The 14,706-nt window shown below is 43.5% G+C and overlaps 1 protein-coding gene across 17 annotated transcripts in view; it reads left to right on the top strand.

Moving 5' to 3' along the window:
• Positions 1-14,706, top strand: part of ROBO2 (roundabout guidance receptor 2) — an 878,643-nt gene that overhangs the window by 770,736 nt on the left and 93,201 nt on the right. For all 17 annotated transcript variants that reach the window (XM_075263390.1, XM_075263397.1, XM_075263392.1 and 14 more), the window contains 2 exons: positions 2,042-2,210; positions 9,830-10,035. In XM_075263390.1, coding sequence (XP_075119491.1) covers positions 2,042-2,210; positions 9,830-10,035 — 375 coding nt within the window. The remainder of the gene's footprint in view (positions 1-2,041; positions 2,211-9,829; positions 10,036-14,706) is intronic.

Below are 14,706 nucleotides of genomic sequence, written 5' to 3'. Positions count from 1 at the left end.
TCGCGTGTGCTAATGTTTATGTAAAGTGGCTCAGTAGTGGGACACGCGAATCCGGTAAAGTGGACATCCATCACTTCATTATAAGGAGAAGAGATTCTCATTAACCTATCACATTATTTGGAGGATTAAAGTCATTTAGCTTAATTGAACGGTGTTAATACTCAATTTAATACTCGTCCATTGGTCTTATGTAAGACTGATGCATTGTAAGGGGGGGGGGATGAACTCTTTGTCCGTCATTTAATTTCATTAGCAATTTTTGGGGAATTAATTAGGATCTCACTAGTCATTTAACACATCCATTAGGCCCCGTCCATATGGAAGCCGTAATACAATGATAGTAGAAATCACACCCAGCAACCATAGACAAAGTCTCTATGTGCCGCCATATAGTGCACATGACTGTGTGTGTATAAAGCCTCCTATAGGGGACGCTCTGTGTAACTACAAATCCCAGCATGTCATGGCAGCCGGTGGCCTGCAGTATGGATGTCTAGACAGGTTTATATTCTAGATGTTATTCCGTGTTAGGTAACATTTCCATGAAGTGCTCTCGTAATTTAATGAATGTATAAAATAATTACTTGTAGGATTCAGGAAATAGTCATTTATCTAGGAAACAGTGAATCATTAAAGTATCATCGCTGTGTCAGCATTCACTGGGGAATATTCTATTAGTTTTTGTTTATTTTTAATCATACATGTTTTTATAAAATAGTATAAAGATAATTATTCATAAGTGCTACAGACTTGTTAGTAAGTAACACTACACAGATAGATAGATAGATAGATAGATAGATAGATGATAGATAGATAGATAGATAGATAGATAGATAGATAGATAGATAGGAGATAGATAGATAGATAGATAGATAGATAGGAGATAGATAGATAGATAGGAGATAGATAGATAGATAGATAAATAGGAGATAGATAGATAGATAGATAGATAGATAGATAGATAGATAGATAGGAGATAGATAGATAGATAGATAGATAGATAGATAGGAGATAGATAGATAGATAGATAGATAGATAGATAGATAGATAGGAGATAGATAGATAGATAGATAGATAGATAGATAGGAGATAGATAGATAGATAGATAAATAGGAGATAGATAGATAGATAGATAGATAGATAGATAGGAGATAGATAGATAGAGAGAGAGAGAGAGAGAGAGAGAGAGAGAGATAGATAGATAGATAGATAGATAGATAGATAGGAGATGATAGATAGATAGATAAATAGATAGATAGATAGATAGATAGATAGATAGATAGATAGGAGATAGATAGATAGATAGATAGATAGATAGATAGATAGATAGATAGGACATAGCTATGGGGTGGGTGGATGGATAGATAGATGATAGATAGATAGATAGATAGATAGATAGATAGATAGATAGATATGAGATAGATAGATAGATAGATAGATAGATAGATAGATAATAGATAGATAGATAGATAGATAGATATGAGATAGATAGATAGATAGATAGATAGATAATAGATAGATAGATAGATAGATAGATAGATATGAGATAGATAGATAGATAGATAGATAGATAGATAGATAGATAGATAATAGATAGATAGATAGATAGATAGATAGATAGATAGATGATAGCTATGGGGTGGGTGGATGGATAGATAGATAGATAGATAGATAGATAGATAGATAGATAGATAGAATTACATGAGGTAGATATTACACACTTCATGTTACAAATGAATGTATTAAACCTCGATAATGAATTCTAATAGTGCAGTTAATATAAAACATTTCCCCTTGATCAATAAATGAAGCAAGTACAAGTCTCGCTGTCTTCCCTCCAAATAAACATATGTTTCATCTTATGAGAACAATTGGAGTGCGGCAGATGCTTGTAAACGTTCCACAAATTATTACTTTCTTACAAATATTGATGTTTTCAATTACATTTACAGTCAGAATTATTAAACGAGCGGCCGTTGTTGTTTTTTCCATAACACTCGGATAATTCTCTTTCTTTGTTTTTTTTGTGATTTTTCAATAGAATCTGCTTTTCCCGAATCAACCACAACCCAATAGTAGATACTCCGTGTCCCCGACTGGAGACCTGACCATCGCCAACATCCAACGTTCAGACGCCGGCTACTACATTTGCCAGGCTCTGACAGTAGCTGGAAGCATATTGGCAAAGGCCCAGCTGGAAGTTACTGACGGTGAGTTTACATGGTTGCTGTCAATCTGTGAGCGTCCATGACCTGTAAGAAAAAAAAAAACCCTCATCGCGTGCAGTATGTCCATTCCTGCCGTCACTGCTGGAAATTATATGGTGACTGCACATTATATACAGAACAGATTAAACCCTGTCAGCGCACTGTCCCTTAACATTTGGGGTCTTGTTTTCATAAATAATGCCAAAATTCTGTTCCAACTCTGTTACTCAATGCCATATAATAGATTGTCGTCTTCTCTTGTGTGTTTGGATACATAAAAAAGATACTTGGGTGGTGAAGAGCCCCTTATAGAACTAATGGGGGCAAGATATTTTAAGAAGTGTTTGAGAATATGAAGATACTTTCACACATTGATATATATTCTGTTGCTAGTAGGCGGGAACCTAATGTAGTACCCACTTTAGCCTGAAGTGGCGCTGTTTATTGCAATGCTAGTTAAAGAGATAGAATGGTCAAAACAAGTTATTTATTACCCATTGGATAGGGGGTAACTGCTGAATTAGTGGTGGTACGACCACTGGGACCCTCATTATGCGGTGTAACTTCAAACTCCTGGGCCCCAGTGCAAAGTCTGTAGAGTTGTAACATATTTTATGTGGCCCTTTGGCTCCCTCGCAACTTGCAGGGCCTAGTAGTAACTGCTACTGTTGTATACCACCCTTCGGACCTCACCAAACAGAAATGGAGAGATGGTTGAGCATTCTTAAAGTCTATATGACTAATGTGTTAAATACAATGTCCAATAACCAGTCCCATAGGCTTTAAAGGGAGTGATAGTGAGCATGCTCGACCACCAGTCTATTGTTTTGGTGATCGGTGGCAGTTTCATTGGTCAGACCCCATCTATCAACCTGTTATCCCAGTGAATAAGGCATACCATTGATTAACAGTACGCTCCTTTAAGATCTTTGGAGGTTCTTAAAGTTAGACCCCTCCCAATTTAAGCTTATCCTAACATAATGTGACTAATTGAGATTAACATTACTCCCCTCTGGCACCATAACCCAGCCACAGCTCCCCTCTAGCACCATGACTCAGGTACTATGCCCCTCTGGCACCATGACCCAGGCACTGTGCCCCTCTGGCATCATAGCCTTGGCACTGCTCCCCTCTAGCACCACAACCCACACTCTGCGCCCCTCTGGCACCATGACTCAGGAACTGCTCTCCTCTGGCACCATGAACCAGGTACTGCTCCCCTCTGGCACCATGAATCAGGTACTGATCCTCTCTGGCACCATGACCCAGGCACCGCTCCCCTCTGACACCATGACACAGATACTGCACCCCTCTGGCATTGTGACCCAGGCACTTCGCCTCTCTGGCACCGTGACCCAGGCACTGTGCCCCTCTGGCATCATAGCCTTGTCACTGCTCCCCTCTCGCATCATGACCCAGGTATTGCACCCCTCTAGCACCATGCTCCCCTCTGGCACCATGACCCAGGCACCGCTCCCCTCTGGAACCATAACCCAGGTATTGCACCCCTCTAGCACCATGCTCCCCTCTGGCACCATGACCCAGGCACCGCTCCCCTCTGGCATCATAACCTTGGCACTGCCCCCCTCTGGCACCATGACCCAGGCACCGCTCCCCTCTGGCACCATGACCCAGGTATTGCACCCCTCTAGCACCATGCTCCCTTCTGGTACCATGGAAAAGGCACCGCTCCCCTCTGGCACCATAACCCAGGTATTGCACCCCTCTAGCACCATGCTCTTCTCTGGTACCATGGCAAAGGCACTGCTCCCCTTTGGCCCCATGACCTAAGTGCAATTGCCACCTGTGCACCCCCTTTAACTAGACCCTGTTACAATCCATTCTTTTTGTTCTACTTTTTTCATGGAATCCCTATTAGACCACACATTCCTGCGCCTTGTATCCAGAGCATTACACTGTTCTAATGTTTGCACTTTCTTAGCCGGATCTCTAATTGCTTCCGCACTTGGCCATTTTCTCTCTGACAAAATGATGCATTTTTGTGCAACTGAAATTACTGAGCAGATTAAAAGGTCTCTCAATTAATGGGAAGGCAATATTTTTCAATATCTGTCGGTGGCATGGAGGTGACTCGGGGCAGGAGCTGTGATTGGAACAAACACAAGAGATAAACATTGGCTCCCAGACCATTGAGCTGTTAATAGTTGCACCTGCTGGTACAGAGTAGATTTACTGCAAGGAGCAAGCTGGGTTCAAGGATACCCGTGATGAGAAATTCTTTGTGTTGCTAGTAAAAGGATGCAGCGTATCTGTAACAATACAGCAACGACTGTGATTCGGCCGAGGTTACAGCATTGTAAGGAGCTGTGTGATTTTCGTGTTACATTGTAAATGTCGGGGGAGGGGATGGATAATCTATGCGGGTTTTCATGCTTCCTTTAACTTTTAAAGTACTCAAAAAGCAGAAAGATTACATTTCCCGTAATTACCCGCAATGATATTTGCATAAATATCCAAAGGCCGCTCATAATGCATCTTATTTTTAGCCGCTGGCCGCGTAATAGCTATGTATTGTTTAACTAGTTACGGGGGCGCGTTATGTGTATTTATGGAGGGGCCGCACTCGGCTTTATTTGCAGAATTATTCATACACACAACAGATTACATTTGACTAAGTATTTGCATACATCATATCCCGCTTGGGTCTGTAGTGATAGGCTCTAAATTATATTTGGACGGAGCACGAGGTTGATTCGGAGTTCACGGCGTATTGTAAAATATTATGCAAATGGGGGATAGGTTACTGTCACCAGACCCAGCATATCACCCCAGCCCTGCAGATAGATAGGTTAGTGTCACCAGAACCAGCATATCACCCCAGCCCTGCAGATAGATAGGTTACTGTCACCAGAACCAGCATATCACCCCAGCCCTGCAGATAGACAGGTTACTGTCACCAGAACCAGCATATCACCCCAGCTCTACAGATAGATAGGTTACTGTCACCAGAACCAGCATATCACCCCAGCCCTGCAGATAGATAGGTTACTGTCACCAGAACCAGCATATCACCCCAGCCCTGCAGATAGATAGGTTACTGTCACCAGAACCAGCATATCACCCCAGCCCTGCAGATAGATAGGTTACTGTCACCAGACCCAGCATATCACCCCAGCCCTGCAGATAGATAGGTTAGTGTCACCAGACCCAGCATATCACCCCAGCCCTGCAGATAGATAGGTTAGTGTCACCAGAACCAGTATATCACCCCAGTCCTGTAGATAGATAGGTTACTGTCACCAGAACCAGCATATCACCCCAGCCCTGCAGATAGATAGGTTAGTGTCACCAGACCCAGCATATCACCCCAGCCCTGCAGATAGATAGGTTAGTGTCACCAGAACCAGTATATCACCCCAGTCCTGCAGACAGATAGGTTACTGTCACCAGAACCAGCATATCACCCCAGTCCTGCAGATAGATAGGTTACTGTCACCAGGACCAGCATATCACCCCAGCCCTGCAGATAGATAGGTTAGTGTCACCAGAACCAGCATATCACCCCAGCCCTGCAGATAGATAGGTTAGTGTCACCAGGACCAGCATATCACCCCAGCCCTGCAGATAGATAGGTTAGTGTCACCAGAACCAGCATATCACCCTGCCCTGCAGATAGATAGGTTACTGTCACCAGAACCAGCATATCACCCCAGTCCTGCAGATAGATAGGTTATTGTCACCAGAACCAGCATATCACCCCAGCCCTGCAGATAGATAGGTTACTGTCACCAGACCCAGCATATCACCCCAGCCCTGCAGATAGATAGGTTACTGTCACCAGACCCAGCATATCACCCCAGCCCTGCAGATAGATAGGTTAGTGTCACCAGAACCAGCATATCACCCCAGCCCTGCAGATAGATAGGTTACTGTCACCAGAACCAGCATATCACCCCAGCTCTACAGATAGATAGATAGATAGATAGGTTAGTGTCACCAGAACCAGCATATCACCCCAGCCCTGCAGATAGATAGGTTAGTGTCACCAGACCCAGCATATCACCCCAGCCCTGCAGATAGATAGGTTAGTGTCACCAGAACCAGCATATCACCCCAGTCCTGCAGATAGATAGGTTACTGTCACCAGAACCAGCATATCACCCCAGCCCTGCAGATAGATAGGTTACTGTCACCAGAACCAGCATATCACCCCAGTCCTGCAGATAGATAGGTTAGTGTCACCAGACCCAGCATATCACCCCAGCCCTGCAGATAGATAGGTTAGTGTCACCAGAACCAGCATATCACCCCAGTCCTGCAGATAGATAGGTTACTGTCACCAGAACCAGCATATCACCCCAGCCCTGCAGATAGATAGGTTACTGTCACCAGAACCAGCATATCACCCCAGCCCTGCAGATAGATAGGTTACTGTCACCAGAACCAGCATATCACCCCAGTCCTGCAGATAGATAGGTTACTGTCACCAGAACCAGCATATCACCCCAGTCCTGCAGATAGATAGGTTAGTGTCACCAGTACCAGCATATCACCCCAGCCCTGCAGATAGATAGGTTAGTGTCACCAGAACCAGCATATCACCCCAGCCCTGCAGATAGATAGGTTACTGTCACCAGACCCAGCATATCACCCCAGCCCTGCAGATAGATAGGTTAGTGTCACCAGAACCAGCATATCACCCCAGCCCTGCAGATAGACAGGTTACTGTCACCAGAACCAGCATATCACCCCAGCTCTACAGATAGATAGGTTACTGTCACCAGAACCAGCATATCACCCCAGCCCTGCAGATAGATAGGTTACTGTCACCAGAACCAGCATATCACCCCAGCCCTGCAGATAGATAGGTTACTGTCACCAGACCCAGCATATCACCCCAGCCCTGCAGATAGATAGGTTAGTGTCACCAGAACCAGCATATCCTCCCAGCCCTGCAGATAGATAGGTTAGTGTCACCAGACCCAGCATATCACCCCAGCCCTGCAGATAGATAGGTTAGTGTCACCAGACCCAGCATATCACCCCAGCCCTGCAGATAGATAGGTTAGTGTCACCAGAACCAGTATATCACCCCAGTCCTGCAGACAGATAGGTTACTGTCACCAGAACCAGCATATCACCCCAGTCCTGCAGATAGATAGGTTAGTGTCACCAGGACCAGCATATCACCCCAGCCCTGCAGATAGATAGGTTAGTGTCACCAGAACCAGCATATCACCCCAGCCCTGCAGATAGATAGGTTACTGTCACCAGAACCAGCATATCACCCCAGTCCTGCAGATAGATAGGTTACTGTCACCAGAACCAGCATATCACCCCAGCCCTGCAGATAGATAGGTTACTGTCACCAGAACCAGCATATCACCCCAGCCCTGCAGATAGATAGGTTACTGTCACCAGAACCAGCATATCACCCCAGTCCTGCAGATAGATAGGTTACTGTCACCAGAACCAGCATATCACCCCAGTCCTGCAGATAGATAGGTTAGTGTCACCAGTACCAGCATATCACCCCAGCCCTGCAGATAGATAGGTTAGTGTCACCAGAACCAGCATATCACCCCAGCCCTGCAGATAGATAGGTTACTGTCACCAGACCCAGCATATCACCCCAGCCCTGCAGATAGATAGGTTAGTGTCACCAGAACCAGCATATCACCCCAGCCCTGCAGATAGACAGGTTACTGTCACCAGAACCAGCATATCACCCCAGCCCTGCAGATAGATAGGTTACTGTCACCAGACCCAGCATATCACCCCAGCCCTGCAGATAGATAGGTTACTGTCACCAGAACCAGCATATCACCCCAGCCCTGCAGATAGATAGGTTACTGTCACCAGACCCAGCATATCACCCCAGCCCTGCAGATAGATAGGTTAGTGTCACCAGAACCAGCATATCCTCCCAGCCCTGCAGATAGATAGGTTACTGTCACCAGACCCAGTATATCACCATTACCATATAGAAGACACCAGTATTGTATAGTTACATTTGATTTCCCCATAACTACAGATGTAACCAAGTTTATCTTGACTCTTAACTAGTTAAAACAGCATGCAGCCATCTTCAACTTGACTTTTTTTTCTTTTATACTCTCGATATAATAGATTTTGAGGACTCCAGTTCATACACTACTGAATTATCGCAAATGTCATTTATCAATGAAGTCACAGTGAACCGTAATAGTGATTCCTGCTGCACCAGGTTACAGAGTAAATGCAGAAAATAGATTTGGAGTCAGGAGTACATTTTAGAGATCAGGGCAATAAAACAATTGAAGGTTGTTGAAATGAGGGCTGACTGGTCGCAGTTTTGGTGGCAGTATGGATGTTCACACCTCACTGCAACTTCTAAGTGTTCATTTAACCTCTGACCTCAATGTCATGGAAACCTGTATCGGACACAACCCCCCCCCCCTCCCGTGCCGAGATTTCTGATAAAAAAAGACTTTTAATCTGTTATTGATCCAACTCATTTAATGCCAACCATTTAGGCCATTAAAATAAATGACATGAGGTATCCAGAAATATGCAAATGACCCGCGGATTGCCATAAACCTAATAGCCTGCTTCACACTTCTAATTTACGTACTCATAAAACGGACATAAAGGGCACGGTGTACAGTAACATATCCATCATAAGGGCGCTACGTGTTACTTACATATGGATGGATTTATTTTTGAAATTTTTGAGAATAAGCAAAATTTATGGCTCCATCATAGGTAGGGGGTGTTATGGTATCAAGGGCGGACCCCAATTCTAGTTAACCCTAAAGTTGTCCATACACATAAAAATTATACCAATTTCGAGAGAACCTGCTAACTAGGGTTGAGCCGATCTTGAGATTTCAGGATCGTTTTTTAAAATTCGATTTTCAATCATTTTCCAGCCGATCGTGAAATTTACTCGATCGCCGATCCGGATCCAATCTTTACCGACCCTGATTGCTCAACCCTATTAATGATATATACATGAGTAAGGTTGAGCCGATTTTGAGATAGCCTCCGACATCGATCCCACTGGAAAAGATCGGGATCGGAATTCCAATCACGATCGGTCCGATCTCCGATTGCTCAACCCTACTGCCAACCAATGGACCGGCCAAGCAGTGAACTTTCCCCTGATATCAAGGGAATGAAAGATTGAACCGTTGGATTTCAACATGCCCGATTCTTTTGATCTCGGAGAAGATAAACCCCCGCCAAAAGGGTTGGAAATGGATTTCTACCCTCTCCCCATTCAGATCATATGGGTTGGTTGAGCCGAGTAGGCATGTGAATGGGGTTTGGGGAATTGTGGTTCCATGGCATGGTAGAAGGGGTTGAGTAAATGGACAAGGACCTTCTTTACAAGGCGTAGGGTTGTGATGGCACCAATAGGATATCACTTTCTAAGAAATCCCCAATATGACTCCTCATGCTCCCCTACAATAAGAAAAGTACTCTAAGTCAATGTCCAGCTCATTAAAGAACTCAATCCAAGACTACAGATACCGGCGATACCAGAGACATCCATCAGTATCCATTGAACGTTATGTCAACATTTAGCCCACTATTGTTTTGCATCTTAATGTGCAGATATTACATTGTATAGTATTGAATATATTTGGATTCACGTTAATGGTTTTCTTCTTTTTTAGTTTTAACAGACAGACCCCCGCCGATTATACTACAAGGCCCCGCCAACCAGACATTGGCAGTAGATGGGACGGCATTGCTCAAATGCAAGGCAACGGGTGATCCTATGCCAGTCATAAGCTGGCTAAAGGAAGGATTTAACTTTATGGGGCGAGATACAAGACTATCCATCCTCGATAAAGGATCACTGCAGATTAAATCTCTGAAGGTAAGAAAATGACAGAAATACGGAAACAACTTCACCTGTGTGTATGGGTGGGGTGAGCAGCACTGTCACTGACCGACCTAGGAGTCCTGCAGAATTTACCCAGAAACCCTACTCAAAATCATATAAACCTTATACAGCAGAGTGCAGCTTCTCTCCTCTATCATATAACCCTATATATCACAGAGCTCAGCTTCTCTCCTCTATCATATAACCCTATATATCACAGAGCTCAGCTTCTCCCCTCTATCCTATATCCCTATATATCACAGAGCTCAGCTTCTCTCCTCTATAATATAACCCTATATATCACAGAGCTCAGCTTCTCTCCTCTATCATATAACCCTATATATCACACAGCTCAGCTTCTCTCCTCTATCATATAACCCTATATATCACAGAGCTCAGCTTCTCTCCTCTATCATATAACCCTATATATCACAGAGCTCAGCTTCTCTCCTCTATCATATAACCCTATATATCACAGAGCTCAGCTTCTCTCCTCTATCATATAACCCTATATATCACAGAGCTCAGCTTCTCTCCTCTATCATATAACCCTATATATCACAGAGCTCAGCTTCTCTCCTCTATCCTATAACCCTATATATCACAGAGCTCAGCTTCTCTCCTCTATCATATAACCCTATATATCACAGAGCTCAGCTTCTCTCCTCTATCATATAACCTATATATCACAGAGCTCAGCTTCTCTCCTCTATCATATAACCTATATATCACAGAGCTCAGCTTCTCTCCTATATCATATATCCCTATATATCACAGAGCTCAGCTTCTCTCCTCTATCATATAACCTATATATCACAGAGCTCAGCTTCTCTCCTCTATCATATAACCCTATATATCACACAGCTCAGCTTCTCTCCTCTATCATATAACCCTATATATCACAGAGCTCAGCTTCTCTCCTCTATCATATAACCCTATATATCACAGAGCTCAGCTTCTCTCCTCTATCATATAACCCTATATATCACAGAGCTCAGCTTCTCTCCTCTATCATATAACCTATATATCACAGAGCTCAGCTTCTCTCCTATATCATATATCCCTATATATCACACAGCTCAGCTTCTCTCCTCTATCATATAACCCTATATATCACAGAGCTCAGCTTCTCTCCTCTATCATATAACCCTATATATCACAGAGCTCAGCTTCTCCCCTCTATCCTATATCCCTATATATCACAGAGCTCAGCTTCTCTCCTCTATAATATAACCCTATATATCACAGAGCTCAGCTTCTCTCCTCTATCATATAACCCTATATATCACACAGCTCAGCTTCTCTCCTCTATCATATAACCCTATATATCACAGAGCTCAGCTTCTCTCCTCTATCATATAACCCTATATATCACAGAGCTCAGCTTCTCTCCTCTATCATATAACCCTATATATCACAGAGCTCAGCTTCTCTCCTCTATCATATAACCCTATATATCACAGAGCTCAGCTTCTCTCCTCTATCATATAACCCTATATATCACAGAGCTCAGCTTCTCTCCTCTATCCTATAACCCTATATATCACAGAGCTCAGCTTCTCTCCTCTATCATATAACCCTATATATCACAGAGCTCAGCTTCTCTCCTCTATCATATAACCTATATATCACAGAGCTCAGCTTCTCTCCTCTATCATATAACCTATATATCACAGAGCTCAGCTTCTCTCCTATATCATATATCCCTATATATCACAGAGCTCAGCTTCTCTCCTCTATCATATAACCCTATATATCACAGAGCTCAGCTTCTCTCCTCTATCATATAACCCTATATATCACAGAGCTCAGCTTCTCTCCTCTATCCTATAACCCTATATATCACAGAGCTCAGCTTCTCTCCTCTATCATATAACCCTATATATCACAGAGCTCAGCTTCTCTCCTCTATCATATAACCCTATATATCACAGAGCTCAGCTTCTCTCCTCTATCCTATAACCCTTTTAGCTGTACACATTGTCATATTGGCCAAAAAGGCTGGAAAACAGAAAAAAAAAAAAACCTTTACTAACCCTTCCCTGCGATAGGTAATCAATACCAAATTGTTGGGGGTCAAACACCCGGATCTGATCAGCTGTATGAAGAAACCACAGTACTACTTAGCAAGCACAGCGCCACATATAGTCCAGTGGTTGTGCTTGGTATTGCAGCCCATCCTCATTATACTTTGTCCCTTTTATAATATTTTACCTATTTCATCTGTTACATTTTGCATTTATATCTTTCCATTTGAATATATGTACTCTATAGTTTGCATTTAGTAATTCCCCATTATAGTTGGCCTCTATATGTACAGCACCACGTCCATACAGTACAGACACGTCTCGCAATACAGTCATACAGCAGTGACAATATGAAATACTCCGAGGTTTATGTCCGCCGCTGTCTGTCGCTGACCATAAATTAATTATTAACTTCCTTGGAACAAAATGGAATTTATTAAAAAAATGAATGTCAGCACTCCTTGAGTAAACAATTTAGCCTCCCACTCAATACTGAAGGCAGGATCTGACCACAAAGGTTAATGCATTTTTATTGTACTGCTGGATTAAATAGTGCGCTTCAATAGGCAAGATCCCAAGGAGTTTGCGGAAAAGCAGCTCTTCAAGGTGGGAGCTCAGTGATCCCGAGTCATCTCTAAGAACGTGCGCCGCTCCTCTACTAAATATTCTCCACAATCGGCTGAAATGATGAACAAGATAAGAGTGATAGACCGGGATTTATAAAAGATGTCTCTAAACTCTCCGTGCACTCTGAGTCACTCACCAAAAATTATCTGTATTTTACTGAAAAATGGAGGCTGGCTGGTGCCCTTGGTCAAGGAGAAGCGCGCTTAACAGATTGGAAAAAAGGGAAATACGGCTCAATTATTGAATTACTTTATAATCTGTCAACATTTTAAGGGATTTTAGAATTTACTGGAGACTCTTTTTTTTTTTTTTTGTAATTAAATATTTTTTTTTTTTTATATAGGATCATTAAATTGTGATGATCCAGGGTATATTACATATGGCCATGAAGAACTACGGTTCCTTAGAGAACATGTTATTTAGCTATGGAGCCCTCCAAAAACCTTCTTCTGGGGGTCCAGTCTCTATTTTTGGCCCAGCTCTCTGTCCTGGGAGATCAGACTGTTGTGTAAAAAAAAAAAAACCCTCTGCACGTCTTGGTCTACCAATCACACATGCGGTCACAGTGGCGTATGACCTCTATAGTCAATCAATGGCGGTAATGGTGACCCTGCTACAATAATATATCCTACTAATATGAGAAAAGTGAAAGTTTGTGTGTTTGGATGTTTGTTCCTCAATCACGCAAAAACGGCTGAACGGATTTGCATGAAATTTCACACCTACATAGAATGGCATCGGGAATAGAACATAGGCTGGTTACAATCCTATCCAACATCGGGGCGAGCAAAAACGTCATGTTCAGTGTAGGCTGAAGGACCTGAGATGACATCATCTCAGGTCCTCCAGCCGCGGTCTGATAGGCTCCCGCTATACTGTGGGCGGAGCTATATATGAGGCAGCCGGAGTGAATAAAATGGCGTCTCCTCCGCGGCCCAGACACAAGCAAACATGTCGGCTTGCTTTTGGGCTCCGCACGTGCCAAACAGGTACACTATGGGCACAGGGTGAGCGGGGGGTTGAGTTCAAGATGAACGGAGGGAGTGGGGGGGGATAGAAGTGCGGAGGGGGGGCAAGAAGCGCGAAGGGAGGGGGGCAAGACGCACAGAAGGAGGGGGAGGGAAAACACGCGGAGGGAGGGGTGTGGGGGAGGGGGGCAGGAACACGCAGGGTTGGCCCAGAGGGCACACGAGGAGGGGTTGGGGAATGGGCATGTGGGAATAGCAACGGGGGCTGGGGGCCCAGAGTGGGGAGAAGAGGCATAGGCGAGGAAGGGCTAGGTTACGGGGCGGTAGGAAAGGGAGAGAGGCGCGGGGGAGAGAGGGGGCAAGCGGTAGGTCGGAGCGCACAGGGACACGGCCCGGGGAAGGACACCACATATCTTACACAACAACACTTGACTCACCATACACGGCTTAGTACCAACACCAACCCACAGATGAAGTCGTGGGGCAATGCTAGTATATATATATATATATATATATATATATATATAATCTATATTTTAATATCTTAATGTAATCTTTTTAAATTGTAATATGTATTATTATTATTATTATTATTATTATTATTATTATTATTATTATTCCACTAAGCCTAATTGTAGTCTGGCTCCTGACAAATCTTTAGGGGATTTCTTTGCAGCAGTCATCTCATTTACATCACAGACAAAACTTACTGAATTACAATAGACGTTAACACCTCTATAGATAACATGACATAACAGCCATCATGGCATCCAATACTGACAATAGATGATGTCACAGTATCTTCTCCCGCTCCCTGTACAGAACATGCCTAGAAATCTTGCCCATAGCCCTCAATGAATCGGATCCAGACCATTGCTGCTTATGGCTTTCACTATGCTGTAAAACATAACACTAAATGCTGTTAACAGAGCAGAGGAGAGGCTGAGACAAAATGGTCACCTCCAAGGGGCAATACGGTGGCTCAGTGGTTAGCACTGCTGCACTGGAGTCCTGGGTTCGAATCCTGCAATTAGTTTGTATGT

This window comes from Leptodactylus fuscus, chromosome 2, assembly GCF_031893055.1.
Source record: "Leptodactylus fuscus isolate aLepFus1 chromosome 2, aLepFus1.hap2, whole genome shotgun sequence".
Lineage (NCBI taxonomy): Eukaryota > Metazoa > Chordata > Amphibia > Anura > Leptodactylidae > Leptodactylus > Leptodactylus fuscus.
Note: the sequence above shows the minus strand (reverse complement) of the source record. Positions and strands in the feature narration are given on the sequence as shown.